The following is a 27,255-nucleotide window of genomic DNA, read 5'->3' as shown; positions in this document are numbered from 1 at the left end:
AGGTGCTCTTTTGCAAACTTCAAACGTGCTGCTTTTTTGTACTTTTTTGCACAGCAAAGGCTTCCTCCGTGGTGTCCTCCCATGTACTCCATTCTTGTTTGATGTTTTACTTATTGTAGATGTGTCAACAAAAATGTTAGCATGTGCCAGAGATTTCTTTAAGTCTTTAACTAACACCCTAGGGTTCTTCTTTACCTTATTAAGCATTCTGCGCTGTGCTCTTGCAGTCATCTTTACAGGATGACCACGCCTAGCGGGAGTAGCAACAGTGCTGAACTTTCTCCATATGTCGACAGTCTGTATTACCGTGGACACACGAACATCAAGGCTTTTGGAGATACTTTTTTAACCCTTTCCAGCTCACATCAGGCAGTGCTTCTTGAAACCAGTAAACCCAAAATTGGTGTGTGTTTTTAAAGGGCAGGACAGCTTTCAGCAACACATCCAATATCATTAGACTGATTGGACTCAAGTTTGGATCACTTCTGGCTCTTGGAGAAGTCATTAGGCTAGGGGTTCACATACTTTTCCACCCATCCACCCTGCACTGTGAATGTTTACATGTTATGTTCAATAAAAACATGGATACATATAATGTTTGTGTAGTATTATTTTCAGCAGAATGTGTTTTGGTATTGTTGTGAGTTAGATGAAGATCGGAGATCATTTTATGACCAATTCATAAAAAACTCAACGTTATCCCAAAGGGTGCCCATACTTTTTCTTGCCACTGTAGCTTCATGAACATATTTGTCACATTGGCTTGGAAGAGAGAATTTGAGGATTTTTTTATGTTGCATTCTACTGATTTCATTTGTGTGCTGAGAGTTTAAGAGACAAACTAGAAAGGCTAAAAAGTTTTCCACTGCTTTTACACAGAGTTAAACAGCTGTGTCTGTGGAGCATAGTCTTCACTAAACGCTCTCAGTCATGATTCACTTGTATCAACTACAATAGTAGTCTGAGTTAAGGGTGAGGAAAAATGCTAAACCGTTGTTTTGGAATCAAGTATTCTTTGAAATGAACTGTTTTCATAGTATTGGCTACACAACAGCAGCTGCTACTGATACCAACATCAGCAGCTGCTGTTTCTCAGCATAATGATGAGCTTCCCTGCCAGACAAGGTCCTGGCTTTCTGGGCTTGTAACCACTCCAGACGTTGGACACAGTAAATGTGTAACTCACCTTTCTCATAGTCTGGAATGCTGTCTTTGAGTAGGCAGCTGAGCTGGTGGCCATTAAGATGCAGGAAGCGCAGCTGATCTCGGAGTGAGGTTTCCTCCAAGACACCTGGGATGACACGGCCCACGCTGTTCTGAGAGATGGGCAGACCAAGTCCAAGCGCTAGGGTCGGAGTCAGGTCAACTTGCTCCACCACTCCAGGCTTCTCCATTCCCACTGACATGATAAGGAACAACACAGAAGAAAAATAGTGAGGAGAAACTACACCAGAAAAAAAGGGGTGGTGAAACAGTAAAACATTGTTTAAAAGCATTTCTTTCTCATTTTTTTTCTGTTTTTGTGTTTCAGTGACTTCACTTGACGTGACCAAACTGTGTGTCAGTGATGCCTTTTCTGTTCGACCATAGTTTATAGTAACTATCAGGTTCTTTATCTATTTATTCAATAAATGTGTGTTTGATGGTTTTTCACTTAAAAATCAGTGATCTCAGTAACAGAAAATGGAAATGTCCTCAAAAACTAACCAAATGTTGATTCACAATTGTGTTTCATCAATCAGTGGTAGCTGATTGGAGATATATAGCAACAAAGATCATCAAATTTTATTACCTCAAATCAATTCCCAAACAAAAATTATTTACAGGATGGTCAAGAGAAAATGGCTCAATTTTCAGGCTGACAAAAAAAAGAGTTTGTCTCAAAGAATTTTACAACACTTATTAAGATACATCTGAAATAGCAGGTCCTCTTCCTGAAGTCATAAACCCAAAACTACCAAATAACTGGAATATCCCATGCCTTTTCGCTTATTATGTAAAATATATTTAATATCACTCCAATCACAGCTGCTACAACATCTCATTGCCACTGCTTTTCTTTTTCTCTCCAGTCACAGTCAAACTGTGCTCATGAAAAGTGGCATCCACAATCTTTCTCCACGGTGACTTAATTCATTTATCAAGGCAAAGTGCATTAGTGCCATCCTGTTTGTTGATTGGAATAGTGCAATATTTATTTAGATTTCTGATGTAGAAAGCCTGAATTTAAACACCAAGGCAGCACTAACAACCTTCATAATTGCTCTTGTGTTAAAGCCTGTGGGTATGTCCACAGGGAGGGTTGTCACAACATGCAAAACAACCAAATTAAATAAATAAATAAACAAACAAACAAAATGAAGTCATTATCGTGTGAATTGTGGGTTTCATTTTTCAAAGCTTGTCTCCTGTCAAACACGTTTCGTTGAGAATTTACTTCCTGTAGGGAGCTTTCCAGAAAACAAACTGAGAGTGGGAGTCATTTCCAAAATTGTCTGCCTCTTGAAACAATGAACTACAATAAATCTAAAAATTAACAATGCAGCTTTACATGTATTGGGAAGTGAGAAAGCAGCAGACTAAAGGCTGTGACAAACCCCAGAGCTATGAGCTAATTTGGTAATTCAACACAATGAAATAAACCAGGGAATTATCCATTTTATGTAAAAGAGATATGGATTTGCAACAGGACTGTAGGAAGCTCAAAGCTATGAAGTAATGTTGTGAGCCTACTAAGCATATGAGGACTGTTTAAAATGTGTTACTAGGCAATGAATGTCTACAAATGCTGGCTGTAACATGCCTATACTGTGACAACCAACCAAACCTCTTTAGTACAGTATCTACTTTGTGCTTATACTGAACAAAGCAACTCTCATCCTGACAGATGTGTCATAACTCAGTTAAAGTGTACACACACTGAATGCTGATGATACATGCATTACAGTATCTAGCTCGATATTATTATCTCTAAAATACCATCATAAAATCCATTTGGAAATCCTTCATAGGGCTATACAGAGCCAGACATTTGCTCAGCTCTGAGTTTACTAAAAGCTGACACAATAACATGTTTTTTTTTTTTTTTAATTAGATTATAGCACAGCTAACACCACATTTGCTGATGCTGGCACATACAGTATATGAAATGTGTATTATAGATACTATACTTCAGTTATTACATTGTCAATTTGCTAATCAATGTATCAAAACATATCTGTATCAGTTGCTGATGTGGTTGCACCACCGTTGCTGTGGGTTTTAAGGCAAAGTTATCAGCCCACCCATTCAGTGGCTTTTCTTGGTTTTGATTCCTAAAGCTAATGAGGTAAACAATGACTTTGTGGCTTCTTCTATCTTTACCATCTGATTAAAGTGGCACTGCCTCTGCGGACCCTCCCGGCAATGTTGAGTAAATGTTTAACCAATCTGTGGTAAGAGGGCTGTTTTCCTCAATGATGCATTCAGATTAAAGAGTGCAGCTCAGGTGGAGATCCAGTAATAAATTCGGATCCACTGCAGGATGTTGTAATGCAAACAGGCAGTCAAGCTTCCTACTAATGACCCTTTTTCACCATGTTAAAAATAACCAGTCCTGCTGATGAAGCCGCTGACTGCACACACAGATGCATCAAATAGAACACATTTCCATGTCAACATACAGTATGTACATCTATGAATAGAAAAGCCCCTACCTTTTTATCATAAGTGATTGAACCCTCCGTGAAAATTTTCTGCTGAAGTTAGAACAGGTTTGTGGATATGTCACATAAGAGGTTTCTGCACTTCTCTTCTTAGTGGTTTGAAGTGGGGTAGGGTTCAGTTAGAAATAGTGATATCACATAATTGATTGTACCAGTCGTATTCTACAAAGGTTGAATCAGGAATTATAATAATATATCATATAATTAATCTTTATTGTGCTTTTAGTCATGAATTTTTAATGTCACAGACAAATACTTTGAAGCCAACTTTTCAAGGCTATGTTTGTATTGTATGTCTGTAGATTTTATATTTTATTGCAAACACATTAAGACAACAGCCCTAAAGAGGTGATGCAAAACATACTTAACTTCTTAAAGAAAGAAACTGTGTTAGCCTCTTTTCATTTCTATGTTAATGAAACCACCTTGTTAATGAGTAGTAGAGTTTATTCAAGTAGCTCTGGATGTATTTCATTAAAGAGAACACACAGTTTGGCATGTACTTTCAAACTCTTCAGTGATTTGTAAATTTTTTGCATTTGATGAAAAAAGTCAATAAAGCTTGTGGCACCACAGGAGGTGTCGAGTGCTGGTAAAACCACCAATTCTGTAGGAACAACTGCAAACTAGTAATTAACATGAATGGCCTATAAATAAAATTAATCTATGCAAGGACAGAGCTCAAAATAGACTTGGCTGAGAATGAAGCAATTAACACGATCACACGTTCACACTCAACCACATTCATCACTGCAAAATAAAGTTCTGCTCAGGAGCTTCTACTTGCACTATTTCAGATGACACTGTTCCTCACACTAAAATTAATGGGAAGTTATGTGTGAGCATGGAACAAAATGTTTCCTCTACAAGTTCAGTTTATTTCTGTTACGATTCCTGCCTGGCCTTGCCCCTGTTAGTTTATTTTTTCTGTCTCCCTCTCACAATTATCATGATCAGCTCCACCTGTTTACTCCCTCTGTTTACTCACCTCGGTCACCAGATCAGTTTCACTTGTGGACCAGTCTCCCCTTCATAAGCTCCCCTCAGTTCACACCATGTTGCCAGTTTGCCAGTCAGTCTTGTATTTGTCTCTTAGTTCGATTGTTTCTCCACTTGGATTATGGACTTTACTTTTTGTCTTGTGAGTTTTGTGCCTGCACCAAAGCAGTGGTTTTCTGTTGTATCTTTGTCTCGGTTGTTTTTTTGCGTTACTTTTTTCTCCAGTAACGTTTCCTGTTCTGTTCTGTTCTGGTTTTTGCATTTCGGGTTTTGATTACTTCGTCTTTTGCCATGTTCCTGTGCTAGAGTTTCTATTAAAACCTTTTTCGTTCAAACCTCCTTGCGTCTGACATAATTGGGTCCTCCAAAAACCCCTGTCTGTAACAATTTCTGTAATTAGATTTATAATTATCTGTCATGAATAAACCACATTCTCTGCTGCGGACCAGTAGAGTAGGACACCAAATAGTTCAAATATAAAAAGAAAAACTCAACACGCTACAATCTTGTTCACGAGTCTGTGTGTTGACAGAATGCAGCTGTAGCAGATGAAGGACACTAACTGAGACCACCAGTCTCCACTAAACAGAATTCCTGTCCTAGGCATCTTTAAGCAACACTAAGCAATTTACCTTTTCTCTTGAAGGCTGGACTTATGAGCACCAGGGGTGTGCTGACTTCTGGCTCTGAAGAGCCTCCGTGGCTGCCTGTCTCTGACATGCCGTGATCTCCACACAACACCAGCAGGTACGGCAAGGTTCCCTCTGCTTCCTGAGAGAGGCAAACAATAGGGTTAATGGACTTCCACTGTAAATGCTGAAATGGGAGGAAAACTCTAATGTATAAATAATTTAATCCTGGCACAAAATGCTTCCTGTGTGAACAACCCAAACAAAACATACATACATATATGTGTATATATATATATATATATATATATATATATATATATATATATATATATATATATATATATATATTCAGTTTAGAAAACTTTTGTAAAGTAAGTCATGACAAATACGTCCTGCCACAGTTCTGTTCTGATCTCCAGACTAAATAAGATTCAGTAAAGGGAGAAAACAAATACAGAGGATGAATCATTTGTTGAGGATGTCAGACTTTGATCAGGTTTCCCTAAGTGATTCCCTTTAAACTAAACTCCAGAGAACCTTCCACTGACTATGAATTCAACAGGGATGCCTTATGAGTCATGGCAGCGGGGCCTGATTTAAAAACATGACTACAGATGTTAACAAAACAAAAGCCAAATCCTTCTACACATTACAATGCTCTAAAGACTACTCACTTTCAGTGTTGTATCCCACATAAAGTTAAAAGATCACAGACGTCATGTTTTATTAAAGACTGAAAATTGGATCCTAGGTCTGGATTAATAGACAGCACTTTAGAGGGAAGGCAGTGGTTCCTGAATGGCTGAGATGAATTCTGCTTTGTTTAAAATCTAAGTCAGACAAAATGTTAGTTTCATTTAAGATGACTTTATTTAAATAAGCACACAGATAAAGCTGGTATCAGCAAAACGTGGCACAACAACATGATGAATACAATGAGCAAACACTGCAGCTAAAAGCCAAACTATGCCACTATGCAGCTGACCTATAGTATTTGTTATGCACTCGGCATCTCTGTCCTAGATTTTAACTTCTGAATGCTTATTATAAATGGCGCTGGACACAAGAGACTGACAATATCCCAGGACCAGTGCTGAACACCTCTGAGTTTACTGCTGTTCTTCAGTATGAAGCACCACACAACTGTCTTTAGGGAGAGTTTTTTTTTTTTTTTACACATCATAAGAAACACTTTTTTTTAAACTAATACCCAAGGTACCATGCTGAATCAGATGGTAGCTCATGTTCTCCGTGAGTGAGCCAGAATAAAAACAAGCTAAATGTTTTTTGTGGCTTTTACTTTGCAACATTATTCTGGTAAATCAGTGATAGTACCGCAGGGGGTATGTGAACAGTTCAACTAATTAACTCAACTAAACCCAACTAAAAAATGAGAAATCCCAGTTGGAGTAAAAGAAAAACAAAACTTCCAAATATTTGTGCTAAGGAGGAAAATAAACAACCAAATAGGATCACAAATTTGTGAGATGCTGCTCTTCAAATAAATTTAGAAGAACTGGTAAATTGCCCGCCATCTTTAGTAACAACAAGTAACACCACTTGTTGCAATTGAGAGTATGTGAAACTGGTAAAATAGTTAGTTAAAAAAAACAGTGAATAAATGGTTTAAATAACTTATTAAATATATTATTTATACTTTGTAACAGTTAAAAGTAATGGATAAAAAGTAGAGCCTTTCTTTGTCCCTAATACAAGTAGCAAACCACTCCTACATTACATGTACAGTCAAGCAGCCTGACATTAAGAGATTAGAACCGCCCAACATGTTAAGTGCATGTGCTGATCAGAGAAAACATAATTGTTTTGTAGAAGCTTCTGAGATACTCTGCAGGAACCCACTGGGCTATGTCTATATTTAGGTCATGCTGCAGCTACAGAAAAGAGCAGTCACCGCTTTCACTAATGTGACTGAAGCCGAGGCTTTCCAACACATTTCAAGAGCTTTCTGGGAGCAATGGCATCCAGAAGTGCCATTGGCTACAAACACAGATGACACCAAAATTCTGGAGAGACAGGTTTAACAACTTTTGGGAATGTGGTGAAACACTTGGATAGGTAGGTTGTCGCATAGACATGACTTGACAATCTAAATACAAGCTACACAGCTGAATGACAGCGAGACAATGCCCACTAACGACACACGCGGCACAAAGACAATATGCATTCACAGCTGTCAGAATGCACAGAGAAAACGGGACCTCAAGACCTGCGCGCTGATCAAAGACAAAATTAAAGATAACAGGAAGGCTTAACAGTTTATTAAATCTCTGGGGCCGCTGCAACAGATAACATAATAACTGCTAGAAACAGTACAAATTATCTGTGTAATTAAATGACTACTGCTCACAAGTCCCTGATAGCATCATATTAAATTATTAACTATTGATCAAAACTTCACATTTGCTATTTCATTTATTGAGTACATTGTGACATTACTCACTGTTATGATGACATTCAAAATACTTTAAACGTGAAAAGATTGCTATTACTAAATTTGAAGTGGAAGGTTGGGTTTTAATGGAGGGAAACAGATGTTGACAAGTAACAATTAAATTAAGCTGTAGCCCAGTCACACAGAACAAATGAGGGTAATTAGCTTGATTTGAAACTTAAAAGCCGAGCCAGTTTCTCCAAATACAGTGAGTTAACAACAGACAGGTTCACGTTTTAGCCCCATTCTGTAATTATATCAATATATAATCGTTTTCACTGCATGGGCTGCCATTCTTGTGTAGCTTCGTCCCACGCAGGAAGGACTGAAAGAAAACAATTCCCCAATGTTTTGATAATAAAATTAAGTATTATAGTCTTTTCGATATTGTTTCACAGAGGATGACACTGGGAATGTTTTGAGAAGCTCTCTCTTCTTTTAAAATATCTGCCTACTGTATTTGTATTATTCATGTCAAAACTATTTTAAAGCTGCATTTATTATTTTTGGATCCACTACAAGCTGAATATCACACATACTGTACACATATGTATATTATTGTTATAAATTGACATAACTTTGCATGTAACAATGTCAAAAAGTATGTATGATATAATATGAATCATAATTTCAGAAAGCCCAGGATAATGATATCAGTTTGCAATCACATAAAGAAGACAAAGAAAACTATTTAACTACTCTGGAAACTTTCTTAGGGTAACGCATTTGTCCTATTACAAAAGTTATAATTTCAAGGAAATTGTATTGAATTCAGGAGCATCATGGAGTATTAATATGCGTCCAGCCATCCACAAGAGAGTTGAGATGAGGCCGTGGACTTCACAGAAAGAAAAAAAAAAAAACATTCACTGCCTATGGGCAATTTAGAGTCACCAATTGCATGTTTTTAAGAGTATGTGACGAAACAGGAGTAACCAGAGTAAACCCATGTAGGCTTATGGACAACAACCCCACACAGAAAAGACAAACCCCTTAGCTGTGAGGCAGGAGTGCTAACATAAGCACTGTACTGGCCTTACATTGGTGGATAAGAGATTTTTCACTGAAAACAGTTGTTTGCTGCCAGCTGGTTGGGACTGAATCAAAACAGTACTGCTAGCAACATAAAACCTAAACAAAGAGATGAATGACACTAAAAGATTCTTTCAATCTGAGGGCAGCTGCAGAGGCTGGTTGTTGTGGGTTTGTTTCTATGATTGACCCATGTCACACTAAAATATTCACTAGTGCAACTTTAAACCTTCATATACAAAAAACTTCACAATATCCAAAAAAAGAAAAAATGCCAAATGACTTAATCGTCGCTAAACTAAAGTAAATACCTTTAAAACGAGGGCACTGTGAATCTTCTTCAGGATGTCGTCCATCTCCAGCAGTTTGGGTTGGATCAGTGTACTGTGGGGTCCGCTGATATGACCAATGTGGTCCAGGCCTAGGTAGTGGAGGATTAAAATGTCCCAGTCATCTCTTTTAAGGGTGCTATCTAAATGACGGGTCACATTGTTGTCAACCTAGATGGAAACGAGATACACATTCACTGATAGCCAGGATTTCAATGACGATCAATTTCAGATGATATTAATCAAAATTCCCCCCAAGCGCAAATTAAAACTAAGCTGAAGGGAGCTTTACCCAAAGCTGTGACTGAGTCTGACGACTGTCTGATTAGCATCGGGCAAATATTTTCCTGTCAGATATTTACCTTCATCCGGCTTTTCAGGTAAAGGGCTTACAAATCAGCAGCACCAGTATGCCAGTATAAACAAAAGCAGATTGCATACAGTCCCACTGTGCATTTGTAGCTATGGCATACCGAGCTAATTGATGAGCGGTTTTTGTGTGCTCTCAGCTCTGTGCCTCCCTGACTGATCAGCTGTCTTCATCCCTTTAATGCACATGATTTGGTCTCGTAGGTAATGCAACAACTGACTCATGTCCAATCATAATCTAAAGCATATTACACAGAATACATACACAGACCAATGCTTAATTAACCATTATGTAGAGTAGAATCTTTGCTGTATATATGTATTGGTTTATGGTATATGATACAATATAAGTTAATAGAAAGCAGCAGCAGTCTAGTGAATCTGAGGAACCTGTGTGTACATTATATTGTTGAATGATGTGATTAAAATGATATATATAAATTAATTCATTTCATTCAATAATTAATACTGCACCATGAGCATTAGAGTTACCTAGTATACGATACAATGTGTACCACATTTCTAAATCATTCTATATTAATTTGACATGTTAGCTGCAAGCAGTGACACTACAAAACTTTAAGCTTCGTCATGTTTCTGTCAAACTGTAACCTTACGTAACGCAACAGAACATACAGTTTACTAATTAGCTCTCACATGCTTCAATGCTTAATTGATAGAAGCAGAGAAATACATCCCTCATATGTGTCATACCCCAGTCGTTCGGCTCGTACAAACCTCAGTGTAGTCAGATACGAAAAAGGAGGTTGTGCCATCATACTCCATGAAGTGTTTGGGGAAGAGGCGCACCCAGGTGTCATCTCCGTAGAAGACTATCCGCTTCCCAGCTGTCTTGGCCTGCCAAATAAGGTTGTCTTCCAGCAATGCAGGAGAATTTAGGTTCATTACCACGTCAATGAAGCCTGGGATACTGCCAGTGGTAAGAGCCTGGGGAGGGATATGTTTTTGTTACTGTCCTTCGAATAATAATTGTCTTTTAATGGTGTTATACAACCGTACAGTTTTGTCATATTAATCCAGCTAATTAAGATTTGTGCTGCAGTTTAGTATCTAGGATAAAGTGCTGTCACATATTAATAACCTCTAAAGACAAAACATACCAAATTAATCACTTTGTTTTTATCTGACAGTCATCTGGCATTAGAAACCAAACTAATTCCCACGTGCCCAAGCCAATCTTGCTGCCACAAATGGGAAGTGAAAGCTGATTCAGGTACACAGATGATATTTGTACAGTTTCTACTGATTTCATCATGGAAGCTGAAATATAACAACGCTGGCCTCCATTTGACAGACAAGGAAAACACAGACTATTTTGGAAGTCAGGAGAGAGTCTGGTGCATCGTCGAGGGGCAACTACAAAGGCCTTGTCTTTATGCACTGAAGGAGACATGAGATTGCAGATGCTGACAGGAAACACTGTTATTTAAACTCCCTGTGAGCTACCTGGAGCATAGCCAGAGATCCTCGGGGACGCTCGAAACTCCAGGCAAAAATTTGAAGTGACCAGAGGGCTCAGGTGTTAGAGGAACCTGTCAAGGGAGCTGGCCTGGCAAATTCAAAGTCCTCTTTTTAAATCACCTCTTAAAACACTAATTTCTCACTTTTATCACTGATGTCATTGGTGTTAGATCACCCTGTTTTTCAGTTCACATGTTGCTATTTTGTTCATTTTATCAGGTTTAATGTGGCTGTGCTTTTTGCTTGAAAACCATTTGAAGCAGTCGGTGTGTGGTTACTGTGTGAGCATCACTTTAGCTGTTCTATAGCAAGTCTGCAGATACTTCACAGGCACAAGAGAGAAACAGCAATAAACTAAAGATGTCACACCCCCACAATAAGGGGTAGGAAGGCTTTACGAACTGTCACAAACCACAAATCTTTTTTTTTCCCTCTCACATTTCCAATATACCCAGGACTGGGATCTTTTTAATGAATGTGAGGCTTCTTGTATGGCAACGTTATGTCTGAACAACATCAGTTTTTATTCACAGGTATCTCTCTGACTGAAGCTGAACTTTTGAGCCCCGTCTTTGAGCTTTGTTCCTGAGCTCAATTATTTACTTCCTTCCTTCCTTGCCATTGTTTTCCACATGCCAGGGCAGATGCTTGTTTCAGGACAAGATGGTTGGTTCCGCTTCAAAAGCAGTCCTCTCTTTCTGCCTGTTCAGTTTCACTGAGGTCCCCAGCCTGTTATTAGAGACGGTCTGACTAATGAAACCAGTGGTTTGGATGAAGAGAAGAGCTTTTTCTTTCAACAATGATAAAAGAGTTTGCTGTTATGCAATAAGAAACAAATAATAATCTAATAAAAAACTAAATCTTCACATTTCTCCAGATGCAAGAACACATCAAGGAGCTGCCCAAAAGAATCAATGACTCATCAACATACCAATTACTGGCCCACAGTATGCGTCTAGGCTTGGGATGTGCCACTGCTTAAACGTCACATACAATATCAATGGGGTATAGAGACACTCTCTGGCACACTGTCGAAAACTTGTAAAGGTGCCAAAACACAGACGGAAGGGGCTGTGACTTCCAGTCTTTGAGTCTGGCAAAAGATTTTTCCTTTTCAGACCTTACTTTAGACTGACTACTGAAAAGAAGACGTCTGCCATTATCTTGAAAATATGCTCAGTCTTTTCAGTACCGGATAACACCTATAGATGGTAATTTAGTGGACCAATTATGCACTTGGTGTGCTGTTTTCTTACTACCCGGGCAGATACAAGCCTTACAGACGCCCACTGTGTATTGCTACTGTTGCTGCTGTTATGATTTACTGACTTCATTGTCTAAATCATGCACCTCAGTAATGTCCACTGACTGCTGTGCCAGTTTGAGAGTGAGGCCCAACTGGCCACATGTGAATACAGAACTGGAGAGGAAAACCAACTACTTTTCTCTTCCTGTCATGGTTAGAAACACCCTGTAAATTGCAGTCATTAAATTTTGTGGGAAGACCCAGAAAGGTGGTGTTTTCAGCATAACTACTGTTTTCTGCCTGGCCAAATAAAAAAATACACAGAAAACACATATACTAAAACCTAATGGTGTATCAACAGAAAGTAAGGCTTGTAATCCAGCTGTGCTATACATCTACATGAGGTTTCTAATTTTATTAGATACAGTGGAGAGAGTGTTCAGTCTAATGTGTGCTTAAATTAATGGCTGTGCTACAGAGAGATTATGATTTAGGTTAGTTGGCTGTGTCATACCAGTTAATTGGGTGCAATGCAGTGATAGTGGGCAGAAAGTGACAGCAGGTCTGTAATGCCCTCTACTGGTGTATCAGCAAACCTCAATGATGCTAGAGACAAATTAAATCTTAAAACTGGTGTTAATAAAGCTTAATGGATAAGAGAAAGTCAGAGTTACTTCAAGACATGTGTATTTAGTTCACGTGAAGTGATGTGCTGACTCACAGCTTTGATCATATGCTTGTTTTAGTGAGGTGCCAGCTGCAGTGTAACAGCGTGCCAACTAATTCAGTGGATGTCCTGTGGGATTTCATTACAGTAGACTGTGTTTATCTAGTTTATAGAAGTGCTTCAATTTTAAATAAGTCATGACGCTGGTTCGAAAATCAATTACCAATCATTCATTATTTTATTTAGGAGAGGTTAGTCAACAGATGAATAAGAATATGCAGTAAAGCCCCTACAAATATACTGTAACTACCCACCCCCCTAAAAGTGATTAACTACCCCTCCTATAGAGATTATATAGATGTACTTATGTACTCTCACCAGGCCTGCAAATCAAGCTTACAAGCTACCGGAAGACTGAGGAAGTGCCATCTCTCCTCCTTGTGCATATACTGTACTGTATACATCTCCTGCAACACAAACCTTTCATATTCTGAATTACTTATAAATCAGAAAAATTGTATTTTTAAATTTTCTTTCCATTCCTGCCTGCTGTCTTCCCTTCACTCCCTGCCACCCCTTCAACCCCCCCCCCCCCCACCCCACCCACCCCCACCCCCCACCCCAATCACTGAGTCTGTCTCTAAACCCCTGGATTATGGTGGAACATCTGTCTCCCCGCAAGGCCACCTCAATCCAGCTCAGCTCTATCCCATCATCCCTCCTCCACATCATCACTGACCTGTTCCATCTCGTGACAATCATCATCAACTCTTCAGTTAATGCTCCTCAAGAAAGCCTTCAACCACACATTGCAAACACTTAAACACATTTAGAGTGCCTGTAGTGAGTATTTATCCCTCAATACTGAAACTGCTGCTAAAGATGCATCTACTAAATACTGATTTGAAAGAGGTGACTACTTCTCTTAATATGTCTGAATTAAGTTATTCATTTCATTTGGGCGACACTGTGTCACAAAGTAATTTACAGTAAGTACATTCATTCCCCAAAGGAACAACAGCTACTGTAGCTAGACTGAAACATTGGTTAAATTGATGAAATAGTGCATTAGTGTCATACCTAATACCTAATAATATGTAGCAGAAATTTAATTACATAAACAGAAACTTTACGGTTACAAATACACTGCACTTCCAAAAAAAAAAAAAAAAGTCACCACCTGGATTTAACTAAGCTAAACAAGATGTTAATGTCGAGATTCATCAGGATCAAATAGTGACAGAGTTCAGGGAGCATGACAGATCATTTTACCACATTGCTTGGTCACCACAGAGTCCAGACCTTAACCTCATTGAGAATCTTTGGGATGTGCTGGAGAAAACTTTATGCAGTGGCCCCACTCTCCCATTATCAATACAAGATCTTGGAGAAAAAGTAATGCAACTCTGGGTGAAAATACATGTCGTGACATTGCAGAACCCTTTCGAAACAATGCTACGGTGAATGCGTGCTGTAATCAAAGCTGGTCCAATGAAATATTAGAGTGTGGGACTTTTTTTTGGATGGGCAGTGTATCTTTAAGTGGAGTGCTAATAAAAATAAATAAATAAATAAAAAATAAATTTATGATATCACCTTGAGCATTAAGAAATTTTTGACAATTTATGGACAAACATTAATTAAGAGGAACAGATTAATATTAAAGCTTTTGTTCTTGCATACATTTAGTTAACATATGGCATTTTATTCATTTAATTATCAATGATGCATTTTAATACATTGCTTTGTGTTCTGGTGAACTTTATACAGATATAGTATTGGCTAAATTCAAAATTCATCATGAAAATAACTTTTAGCTACAGTGAACCTGATCTGATGACTCAGGTATCAGAAAGATATTCGTTAGTGCGGCTGCTGCAGGTTGTTGCTGTTTCTCCTCTAGAGGAGCTCCCCCTTGTCCCAGCATTCATAGTGACTGACTACTGTCAGGTCTTTGACACTGTCGACCAACACATGCTTGTTGCTGCTCTTGCTGACCTGAGGGCTGCTGAGTCTGCACTCTCATGGCTCCCAGTCCACCTGTCTGAATAGATCTATCAAAAATCATTGAGCAGGATTGTGTCCACACTGAGTATTTTCAGCAGCAGGGCTCTCCTGGGCTGAGTTTTGGCTCCAATATTCTTCTGTCTTTACAACAGCTTGAATGCTGTCAGCACATCCCTATTCCTCCCACCACTGCTAAAGCATGAATGCTGCCTTTTTCTGCCCTCTGACAGTGATGCTGAATATTCTGCTTCACCTGACAGCTTCAGTTATTTGTCTTCCCACAAGCTCAGCATGACCCAGACTGAGCTGCTCTTTTTTTTTCTAGAAAATCAGTCCCTTTGCAAAATCTCTCAGCACCATCAAAAACAGCACACTGACTCTTTCCCGCTCTGCCCACAATGTTGTTGTAGTTCAGCAGAACCAACTGTCACACAAGGCACACCTCCCTCTCATCCGAAAATACTCTCATCAGCAAGACACACCATCCAAATGTGACATACACCAAGGTTTCAGACTTTCCAAATTTTGCCACGTAACACTATTTGCAGTTACAGGCTGAGAAATTAGCACCCGTTTCAAAATGTGTCAAGCATTTTCCTCTTACATGGTTATTGCCAGTTCTTACAGGGATTTTTCGGTTGGCATAATAGAAAAAAAGGAACTAAATTTTTCTCAGAGCGCAAGAAGAAGTAGTAGTAATCCAAATATAATCAACTTCTAATTATGTAAAACAGGGAAAATCCTTGTTTAGACTAATGTTTAAAGTTTTGCCTTTAACAATTACTCACAGCACTATGTTATGTCATCTTTTTTTTTTTTAAGTCATAATATGAAAAAATTGTCACATCCTTGTATAAAAAAACATGTAATAAAGGATACCAGGATAACACAGTATTGACAGGATTTTGTGCAGTGATGTTATTGGTTTATTACAAATTACTGGTTTACCGCACATGAACTTATATTAAGATGTTTTAATGACTGAGAGGGCATACAGTACATGATCAGTGCATATACATATGTAAATTTCAGGAAAAATAAACTCATAGTTGCTTTAGTTTAACACTGATTGAGTAGCAAATGGTAGTTATTTTTGTGAAGGTTAATCACTGAAGTTTCAGACTTAGAGTCAGATAATTTAGATAAGATTCACGTGCTGATTAAATTGTTAAAATATCTTTTGTTTTTGTATTATCCTTTATTAATTACAGTATAAAATCCAAAACAGTACAGTATAAAATCAGCCTATTTAAATGAAAAAATTGATCTTAATAGGCTGACTCTGTGCATTAAATGATTTTACCATAAATATTAGCACCAAACTAGAAATCCTAACAGAAACCTGTCATGAGCAGGATGATCCACATTTCACAGGCATGATGAGCGAGTTCTCATTTGAACCTCCACCTGAGTGACTCCTCACCTTAATCCTGGGCATGGTGACTGTTGGAGGTCTGGCCTTGGCCACGAAGCTGTGTGATGAGCCTCTCTCCACCAGGTGTCTGGTGTATGGCATATACATGCGACCACTGGGTCCAAACACAAAGTCCTCCCGCAGTGCGTCCACTAACATTATTACCACTCTTTTGAACAGGGGTTGGGGGATGCGAGACGAATTTGGAGAGCTCCCTGTAATGCAAATTCACATTTTATCAGTTTTAGCAGTAAAGGCAGATACTGGCTCATAAACGCAGGAGGCGGATGATGCTGTAAACTCACCTGTCAGCGGCTCCGCTGGCAGATCCGACAGCTTGCTCTTGGATGAAAAAGAAGACTTGACAGGTACCGGAAAAAATCCCCGCAGAAAGAGGGCAAAGCCAATCACTTCAAATATCAAAATAAACGACGCAAAAACGGACGAACGTACTTTCATTTTGCTGGTTGACGAACACTTTAAGGAATGAGTGAAGTACACTTGCTAGCTAGCAACCGACGTGACGCTTTCCACACAATTTATCCAAATGCAGAAGATAAACAACACACAAGATAATGCATTTCAAATAGACGCACTGCCGAACAACATTTTACAAAGCTACGTGTGTCGGTATTAAATTGTAAACTGCCTTTGAGTTACAAATTTGAAAACACTAACAAATACCAGTTAGCGCCGCTGCTATTCACAGCCGCTTCCGCATTGACAGCATGGAACTACGGGTGTGACGTAGAACCAAACAACACCAATACGCTTTTTCCCCATATTGTGAATGTAAACAACAGGCTGAGTTCAGGCTGAGTTGGACATTTACTGTTTAATATCCAATGGACCATAATCAGAAGGATTGTTCTGTGAAATGTCCCAGCTGTGGACATGGTGCCACTTTTAAATCTACCTTACCCAGAAACCATGTGTGCTGTTTGTTAATTAGACTATAGGAAATTGCATGTATGCAAAGAAGAGCGTAGTATAAAATATACTCTATATTGAAGAGTATAGTGTAAAAACACAACGTTCAACACAATTACAATAATAACAAACTGATCAGGAGAGCTGGCTCTGTTCTCAGGGTGTAGCTGGACCCTCTACATGTTGTAGCTGAGAGGAGGATGCTGTCCAAACCCCTCTCAATCCTGGACCATCCCTCCCACCCACTGCACAGTGGGCTGCTGGACAGAGGAGCACGTTCAGCCAGAGACTGATCAACATTAGGTGCTTCACAGAACTCCACAGGAGATCATTATGATTATTTATATCATATATTTCCAGGATTTCATTCTATCCTGGACTATAATTATTGACCCACTTTCATTCATATATTCTCATCCATCTCACATATTCTGCTGTTCATATTTATATATATATATATATTGAGTGTTCTGTATTGATGTTATTCTGTATTTGTGTTGTTGTTTTCTGGTTGTGGTTCCCTTTCTTTCTGTCTGTGTTAAGAACAACTGTAATAAGGCAAAACAACCTCCCTCTGGGATTAAAAAAGTTTTTTGAATCTTGAATATAAAAACATATTCAGGGTCATTCATACTGTCAGACTTTGAAGAGTTAGGAAAAATGAGAATCCTAAACTTTTGAGTCTGTACATTTCAACCCCAAGTGTTCTCACAAGACAATAAAACCTACCATACTCTGCACTATGTACTCCTCTCTTTTACTGCATCTAAATACCAGATAGTCCCTTGAATCAGATATGTTTAAATTGCCAAGTGCCTAGTGCAGCCCACAGGGACAACAATACATGTTCATCAAGCCTCTCAAAGTTCTGGCCATAGGACATGTTTAACAGTCTGGAGTTTTCTATTATTGAAACCTGACATTTATGGGTCCTGAGGCTGATGAGGTTCTGATTAGAAATTAGCTGAGAATAGAATTCAATTCTGTTGTTGTGCATTTGAGCTGCTGCTGCCATCTACTGGGGAAACTTCACAAAAGAAGTGTTGGGTACCGATTATCCCACACACCTGGTATGTAGTGTACATCAGCAGCACAGATGTCTGCAAGTGATTAGTGTTTTCAGTTTCTTTTAAAGGTCCGAGCCAATGTGCAGTGCATATATATATATATATATATATATATAAAATTTAGTTTTTAATTAAATACTAAATACTACAAATCTTCACAATTATCTAAACAGTTTGCAGCACTAATAACCACTTTATTCAGAGAAAATTTACTAGGGCCTTTGAATACCAAAGACCTGTTACATGTTATAATTATAATATTATATACAGTAACAATAGACTAATGTGATTGCAGTCTATTTGTCTTTCCTCTTTAGGACATTGATGAAGGCGTCTTTAGGAACTTCCACGTTGCCGATGCGCCTCATCTTCTTCTTACCCTCTGCTTGTTTCTTTAGCAGCTTCATCTTCCGCGTTATGTCACCTCCATACTACCAAGACAAAAATTATTATAATAAATGCTAGAGTGTGCAGTACATAAACTGCACATAGTCTTACAGACTTTTAAAAGTAAAGTTAAGAAAAACCTTTACTTACACATTTAGCAAGAACATTTTTTCTGTAGGCCTTAATTCTGAAAGAGGACAAAACTGTCATGTCACACAACGTTCATCTATTAGTCTCATTTCATACACAAGGACAATTGAAAGAACATATTATATACAGTGTATTGTCTCACTGCTCAGTGCAGATATTACTCACGTCTCTCTTGCGATGACCTTACTACCAATAGCTGCCTGTACGGCAATCTCAAACATCTGCCTCGGTATCGAGTCTTGGAGTTTCTCACACATGGCTTTACCTGTACTGTACGCACGGTCCCTGTAATGAAAGCACATATATGAGAATAAAAAATAAATTAAGGTTTTAAGGAAAGCCTGTGTGCAGTGAGATAAATCCCTACAAGACCACAACTTTGCCTTTCCCATTTGAGTTTTGATAGAATGAACAAGATATTATTTGTCATTAAGTGAGCTTAGGAGGCATTCCCAGATGTGTATTGGTCCTGATCTATGTCTAAGTCAAGTTTGTCTAAATGTAGACTGGTGAATTTCTTTGCCTTCTGGTTTGGTTCACATAAGCACAGTCTTCTTGTGCAGAGCAAACTAAAAATGTTTCAGTGGTTTCAGTTTGTCTAGCTCTAGTCCACACCTCCAAACTAATTTCCTTAACAAGACTATGCTACCCCTGACTCCAGTCATTATTCCAAGGGTTCACATACATCCTATGAGGTTTTTATGGTTGTTCTCAATAAAAGGTCAGAATTTATTGTGTGTTAATATTTTAGGCACATCATATTTGTTAAAACTCTTGACTTAGATGAAGATCAGTTAATTCCAAAAGGTTCACATCCTCTTTCTTGCCACTGTAAGTAAATTAAACACAGATCTGCTGTGCGTCATCACTTTTCGCCTCTCAAGTTTCTCTACTGTCCTTGTCACAAGTGGAATGAAGTCCTTGTCCAGTTTGTGAAGTCACTGTAATAGATAATGTTAACACTGGCTGCCAAGAGGCCATATTTTAATGTTATCCTGGCTGCTGGGTCCTGGCTCGTGGAATACATTTCATGGTCGACAGGCTTAGAAAAATGACTCTGGTAATGAAGGACCACATGACCTTGGAATTATGTAAAAATCAGCAATTCCTATTACGTGACAGCAATGATAATTATTAGGTTGTTGAGACTGTTGAGACGTCAGATTTACACCCCCTGACGTGGATAATTAAACCAGCTCCAACAGTTTTACTTTGTAACATCTGAATTGAGCCATTTCTTGGCACTTACCTGTGCACAATTGTGGTGAGCTCTTCTACAGGTTGCCCATTCAGCAGAATATCCATCTTTATCAAATCAGCAGCCTGGTAGCCTGCATTCTCATAATCAAAGCTATGGAAGATAAAATGAAAATGACAGTCACCTGAGTGCATGGAGCCAGTGAAAGTCAGACAGGGTTTTATTAAAGACTTTATCTAACAGCCAGAGGAAAGCTGAATAAAAGAAAGATTACATTTCTTAGCTTGTGAGTATTTGTTCACAGGTCACACCTAATATAGTAAAGTTCACTTTTACAGTTAAGATTCTTTAGATTAAACACTTAAAGATTAAGAGCAATAAAAAACAAAAAGGCAAAGTGTTGTATGTATTAAGTCAGCACCTTCCTAGTTTTACCTGGCGTATCCAGATGACAGCGATTTGAGGAGGTCATAGAAATCCACAACTATTTCATTTAAAGGGAAGAGGTACTTCATCATAACACGATGGTCATCTATGTACACCATGTTCTTCTGGGTGGCTCTGCGGTTCTTCAGGAAAACAACGATATGATGTTAATTAGTCGAGTTAATCAACAAATTACTGGACAGTGACAGATTGGAGACACTACTGCTATCAGCAAACAAGCAAAACCAGAAAAAAGGAAACAACGCACATGGCTTTGTTTTATTACAGATCCTTTTTCTCTTTGTCTCCAGACAAATCTGGAAAGAGTGAAAGGAATGGATGCACTACGATAACTCCTGTCAAACTATTTTACCGACAGGCTCGAGAATTAGGCCAGTTTAGTGGTGGTTTTAGAGATAGCATCCCTGTCTGACTCAGAAAAAAGTCTACAGTTTAAATCATTCACAAGGCGGATACAGATGTTAAAGATACATAAGCGAACTACAAACTTGGCCCATATACAGTAGTGTATATGTTTTCATTCATTTCATTTCTTCCTCTTACCAGGCAGAGAGTCATAATCTTGCCAATGTAAGTGTCTGGAGTCAGAATGGTTCCCAGGACCATGGGCTCCAAATACTTTGACACAACCGATTTGTCTGGGAACTGAGCCGGGTTCACGATGGTTATCTCCTCACTGCTGTGTTCCTGTAACAACAACAACCAATAAAACCTTAAGGCTGCAAATGAAACTGGTAAAGAGCTAGAGAGAACATTATGCTAACCAATCAAAGAACGTATGTTTCAAAGATAACTGTTAGGTTTCTAAATGTCTGCATTTACAGTTCTGTTATTCCTTTATTATGCGGATTTTGCAGATTGTGTGTCATTTCACTGAAAGACAGACTCAACATTTATCATCAGTTTCAAAGTGAGTGGAAACTTTCTTTTTGCTGAACCTGTTGCATGAGCCCAGTTCAACTGTAAAACCAGAAGACAAACGAGCAGGAAATGGCTCTCACCTTGATGAGTTTGGCTGAGGAGAGGACCGCTTTGTAGGGCACGGTTGGCGCAGTCACAATAACAGAGGCATTGTATTCCTGCTCAAGCCTCTGATTGAACACCTCCATATGGAGAAGACCCAGGAAGCCAAGTCTAGATGGGGATATGAGGGTTCACAGGTTTACTCAACTCTCATAATTGATATTCATGCTTTTAATTACAAAGAGCCTGTTTGGAAAGAGTTCAAGACTCACTGCAATTGCAGAACAGTGCCATACATCCAAATGATCTAAATCACTGCCACTAACAGGATCAAATTTACATCATCTGGACTCGAAATATGACCCGTGGTGATGAATAAACTCTTACTTGTCTATTTTGGCAACATGCAGTATATCCCGAAGAAAGTTGTTGATTACAAATAAATCAAATTCTAAGTTGTCCAGGTTGGCACAGAAATGTTTCCTAAATTATGTGTGGTGAGTGGTTAGGAGTAAATGTCTAACTTCTGTGCAACAGAAAACGTCTTGAAAAATATCTAGAGACTTCTAAAGGGGGTCTAATCTATTGTGGCTGCACTACTGTCTTTCAAATACATTTTTTGGGGGATACAGTATATGCAATGAGTCATTTTAGACTCAAATTCAAAAATTCAAAGCAAACATTGTGACCTCCAGCCTGCTCCAAGGGCCAGACTGCTGTCTCTCTGCACTGTGACACTCGAGTCATTCAGGGTCAGCCTCTCAATGGCACTGCGAAGGCCTGGGTATTCTGACTGGTCCATCGGATACATGCCTGAGGGACAGAAAAAAAACAAGACAGAATGCACATCAGCAATAAATAGCTGCCTTCATTTGGGAAGCAGGGACTGCACTTTCTGTACTAGCTAGTGAAACACAACAAGCACTGAAGCGGTTTTATATTTGCATGCATGTCCAGCGATGCTGGAATATTTCAGGCACAAAATTTATTTCAGGTTCTATTCTAAATGTGGATATAATTTTATCTGACAGCAAAATGCAACAGCAGATAAGAACATTTCTTACCAGCAAACACCATTGCTTTAGCAGGTTTAAAGCCTGGAAGGGCCTCCACTGGCTGCTGCTGGAGGTAGAGTGTGTCACCAATCTGGGCTTCCTTCACATCCTTCATCCCCGCTATTATGTAGCCGACCTGGCCTGCAAACCTAAACGACAGTCCACCTCAGAAGAGTCAAACCTTGGACATGGACACTTGGATAAATTCCACTGTGTGGACCAAAGCTTTTCACAAACACACTGAAGACACAGGAGGCTGGCTGATTAGATGGCTGCACGGTTCATTTCTGAGTCATCTCAGAAGCTGTAAGTGCATGGAAGGTTTGTTCAACAATCAAAATATCTGCAGATTTATAACTAATAATTTCAGCCTGATATTGGATCTAGACTGACAACATCAAATAGAAAACTGACAGGCGAGGAGGAAGAATACCACGTACAGTTTCTGTGTCGGGTGCTCATCTGGCCGGAGAAGGCCCAGCTCATTGACCTCATACGTTTTGCCAAGATGTGCTGACACAATCTTGTCCCCTTTTTTTACCCGACCTCCAAACACAGCGATGTTGGCCACAACTCCTCTGTAATGGTCAAAATTTGAGTCGAACACCAGGGCTTTAAATGGGTCATTAATGTGTGCCATTGGCCTGAAAACACAACAGTAAAAAAAGTTTTAAAACACTTTTTTTTTTTTTTATGCCAAAAAAGTTTCATAGGAGAAATGAAAGCTTTCTTACGGTGGAATCCTGTTCACCACTGCTTGGAGAACCTGTTCGACGTTTGTTCCAAGTTTCGCAGAAATCTGAAAAAGATGAGACAAGACAGGAAGAGACATTATTCACAAAGTTACAATATTCTTATTTAATATACTTTGATATTCTCCAGCTCACCCTGATGCATTCCTCACGTGGAATATCAAACACCTTTTCAATCTGTGACTCCACTGTCTCTGGATCAGCATTTTTCAGATCAATCTGACAGAGATCGCGTAAGGTTAGAATCACATGCAGCATGTAGTCACTTAGAATGATGAAACCAAAACAGAGGCATGTATGACAATACCTTGTTGATGACAGGGATAATTGACAACTGAGCTTCAAAAGCCAGGTAGAAATTAGCCACAGTCTGCGCTTGAATTCCCTTTACATGCCAAGAAAATGATATAAATTATAAGCATTAAGATAAACACCGCCTATAATCCACAATAATTCAATAAAGAAAACTGGGAGCTATAAATGTGCAGTGTGCGTTGTACCTGATTGGCATCAATGATCAACAGGACGCCCTGACAAGCAGAAATTGATCGAGAAACTTCATAACTAAAGTCAACGTGACCCTGGAGAGAGAGCAAAAACAAAAGATGGGATTTAAAGATGAGAGATACAATTGTTGCATGCCATTCTTCTGTTAAGTTGATTTCTTTATATGCTACAACTGTATTCACTGTAGAATGATTATCTATATAATCACTGTGTTTGAATTCAATCATTGTTTGAGCTTGTTCACAGATCACGAGGAAAGTGGGGAGTTTCGTACATTACACACCCTGGACAGGTCGCTAGTCTATCACAGCGCTAATTTTAAGAGTTGCAGTGTTAAATCAAATCTTCAAATACCATGACACATTTTTTTATCACTTTCAGGTGATAACTTACAGGTGTGTCGATGAGGTTCAGGAGGTACTGCTGTCCCTGGTGGTTGTAGAACAGTGAGGCTGTCTGAGCCTTTACTGTAATCCCCCTCTCTCGCTCCACCTGAAGCTTGTCCAACACTTGTTTGTTCTTCTCAGTCTTTGCTATGGCTCCTGTTTATTTGGGACATTTATCTTAAAACCTCATCTTAGTTGTAGTTATTACACACACTTAAATATAATGTAGTTAAATTAGTACAGGAGAAAGTCAACAGTGATACAGTGTTTGACACTGTGTGTGGGTGTGTATTTCAATCATGACATGACACAACCAACATTTCTTTATAGAGTCTTTTAAAAAGTAAGAATAAAGAGAGGAACACAGCTTGATGATGAGGAGACATACCCGTCATTTCCAGCAGCCTGTCAGCCAAAGTGCTTTTTCCATGGTCAATGTGGGCAATGATGCAAAAATTCCTGATTCTGTCCACAGGAAACTGGGACAAGTCAATGGTTTCCTTAAAAACAAAAGGAAAGGAACCTGCAAATTACTGACACCCCTTCAAGAACAGACGTTGTAGTACTTTGGCAACTTCTGTAAGGTGGATTACAGAGTTATTCTGTCTACATCTAAATTAAAGCAATAATTTAACAAAGTAGTTTTAACCTGCATCCCAACTGTTTGACTCCTTGTCTATATTTTCTTTGAAACAAGTATTTAATTGTTACAGAGTTTTAAAGGATATCATACAAAATGACAGTGATGCAGATAACAGTAACTTAACTAGTAACTAGCAACAGTAACTTGAACGCATCACCTTACCTTGTGTGTTTGTGTGCTGATCGTCCTGAGGCTGCTGCAGAAAACAGGCAAACATTTCATCCAGCGATGTCTCAGCAGTGTGTAGGTCGTGTTGTAGTTTAGCATTTTCCTTTTGTACATTTTAAACTGTAACACACGTCTTAATAACGGTGCTTCACACCGTTTGACAAGAGAAAACGACATGTTGTCGTTATGCTAGTGACATAACGTTAAACAGTACGTAAGGAAGGATAGACTAAGGTTAGCTAGCGTTACCTAGCTAACTGTGAAATAACGCTAACTACCTCTACATGAAGTTCATGTTATTGCCACATTAGCGGACGATTGCTGGACTGTCACGACGGTACGACATATGAATCGTTAAAGTAAATAATCCTTTAAAAAGCCCGGTGCGTGAGCTTCTAGGGCGCTGACATTTTGGTGGCGAGTTCACTGGCAAAGACTTGTGGGAAATGTTGTTTTTAACCAACCAAAGACGACGGAGTAAAACAAGATAATACCGCCCAACCACTTCCGTGTTGTTGTAGGTGACGCAGAACAACAACATAAATCGTGAGTGCTTCCTTTTATATCTAAAGTCTTTATTTATTTAAACGTTACCGTTTTTAAACGTCAGGCTTTGCTCTACAGGAGGAGAACATCGGCTGACGGTGTAATACGCTATTAATTAATTTCATCTATTAAAACTCAAACATTGACTATTTTATCAATTCTAGCAGCCAAAAACAAAAACATAGAAAATGCCAAAGGAAGGAATCATTATCTCGTCTTAGTTTTGTCTTTATGTCTCTGTCCCGCCTTTCTGATGAAGGATAAAAATGGATATCAGTTGCCATGGCAACGAAGCTGCCTCTTGCTTTTCTTCTTTGTGCAACCAGGGATAATCAGCCTCTATTAGTCCCAGACTCAGCCTGTCATGGATTCACCTGCTTTGCTTTGTTTTTCTCCATCATCACAGTCACAGAGCAAGGCTTTTGGTTTTATTAACGATAAATAAGACGATGAATACACCCTATAAGGGTTTGAAAAGCCGTTACAGTTATAAAAGCATTGACTTATATGCAAATCAGTTTGTTTTTCATGACACAGAGCAGCATGAATACTTTATTGTAGCTTTATCCGTGGATGGATAAGACAGGCAGGAGGCAAAACATGACCAAAAGATGATGGAAATGGAGCAAAAAGGCACAAAACAACCAGATAAACCCACAAGATGACTAGAAATTATGTCACGGCTTCATTTAAAGTCTTCATTTTGTGTTTCTTCTAGGGGTCCCCAGAAATGTAATCAGCAAAACAAATGTTAAAAATGTCAAATGTTAAACTGGTGCTTAGTGAGAGGCACAAACTGGAACAATATGCTCTATTCCCTAAAATAGCTTTATTTTATTTTATTTTTTTGTAAGTTTTTAGCATCTAATTAAATTAAAGCAAACAATGTTTTCCTAAAAAAGTGTTAGAAAGTCGTTAAAATATAATCAAATATAGCACATGGCATGGCACTTTTTTCTTTATTACATTTCTAAAACTCTGTTTTGTGGTTCAGGGATGACAGCTGTGGATTGTCAGGTCACATAACGTTTCCAAGCTGCACTTCAGTCATTGTCTTTTGCAACATTTTTACAGCAGGAAAAGCCCAGATGCAGCGAGGCCATGTTTTCAGTGAACAGTGTCCGTCAGCCAATACCAGGGTACAGGTAATAACACAGCTATTATTAACATTATGATTTGACCTGAACCATGACAGGGTCAAATATCATAATCATAAAGTGAAACATTACAATATTATTTGACTGTATTTCACCATAAAACTCTACACAATGTGCTGACATCCAGCCCTTTTGATTCCACAAGTATCCCACGTCAGTCCTCTTTAGGCTTGATTTAGGTGTTCCCAGGGTATATTTACAGTGCACTGCCTGACCTCTCTACTCATGCCATCAAATAAATCTCATTTAGGTCTAAGAGCTTTAAGTCACTGTCCAATTTAAACCATTAGCTGAAGCACCAGAGATGAGATTCTGTTTTTTCAATAGCTGCGCTGTCGATCATTCATTCCTGACTGCTGCAATGCAACATTAAATAAGCTATAAGTTAACAATGAAGACATGTGTGTAAACCACTCTGCTCCGACTGTCAGACCACTCTGTTTGAGTGGATGAGCAGGGTCAGCTGTGGGCTGAGTAGAAGTGACCTCACTCTGGGGTCTGTGCACTGTTTTAGAGGTAGAAAAACGTGCGCCGTCCCCTCCTGCTGTGGACAGACTGCACTCCTT

At 38.8% G+C, this 27,255-nt stretch overlaps 2 protein-coding genes across 2 annotated transcripts in view; both read right to left on the bottom strand.

Moving 5' to 3' along the window:
• Positions 1 to 17,052, bottom strand: part of pigg (phosphatidylinositol glycan anchor biosynthesis class G) — a 59,137-nt gene extending 42,085 nt beyond the window's left edge. Inside the window, exons 1-6 of the mRNA XM_026357815.1 lie at positions 16,639 to 17,052; positions 16,343 to 16,548; positions 10,256 to 10,465; positions 9,131 to 9,319; positions 5,336 to 5,474; positions 1,187 to 1,399 (exon numbers count right to left, since the gene is read on the bottom strand). Of these exons, the coding sequence (XP_026213600.1) occupies positions 1,187 to 1,399; positions 5,336 to 5,474; positions 9,131 to 9,319; positions 10,256 to 10,465; positions 16,343 to 16,548; positions 16,639 to 16,792 (1,111 nt within the window). The 5' untranslated portion in view covers positions 16,793 to 17,052. The remainder of the gene's footprint in view (positions 1 to 1,186; positions 1,400 to 5,335; positions 5,475 to 9,130; positions 9,320 to 10,255; positions 10,466 to 16,342; positions 16,549 to 16,638) is intronic.
• Positions 17,053 to 18,512: 1,460 nt separating this feature from the next.
• Positions 18,513 to 25,405, bottom strand: guf1 (GUF1 homolog, GTPase). Its single transcript, XM_026357082.1, has 17 exons — positions 24,981 to 25,405; positions 24,564 to 24,675; positions 24,183 to 24,331; positions 23,783 to 23,863; positions 23,590 to 23,667; positions 23,418 to 23,501; positions 23,265 to 23,329; positions 22,971 to 23,174; positions 22,540 to 22,679; positions 22,165 to 22,288; positions 21,514 to 21,646; positions 21,056 to 21,199; positions 20,501 to 20,634; positions 20,117 to 20,218; positions 19,033 to 19,152; positions 18,868 to 18,904; positions 18,513 to 18,761 (listed from the first exon to the last, which is right to left on the bottom strand). The coding sequence occupies exons 1-17, from the start codon at positions 25,161 to 25,163 to the stop codon at positions 18,627 to 18,629; spliced, it is 2,025 nt and encodes a 674-aa protein (XP_026212867.1). The 5' UTR covers positions 25,164 to 25,405; the 3' UTR covers positions 18,513 to 18,626.
• Between the last annotated feature and the right edge of the window lie 1,850 nt (positions 25,406 to 27,255).

The sequence above is a fragment of the Anabas testudineus genome, chromosome 10 (assembly GCF_900324465.2).
Source record: "Anabas testudineus chromosome 10, fAnaTes1.2, whole genome shotgun sequence".
NCBI classification, from domain to species: domain Eukaryota; kingdom Metazoa; phylum Chordata; class Actinopteri; order Anabantiformes; family Anabantidae; genus Anabas; species Anabas testudineus.
This window is presented reverse-complemented; position numbering and strand designations above follow the sequence as displayed.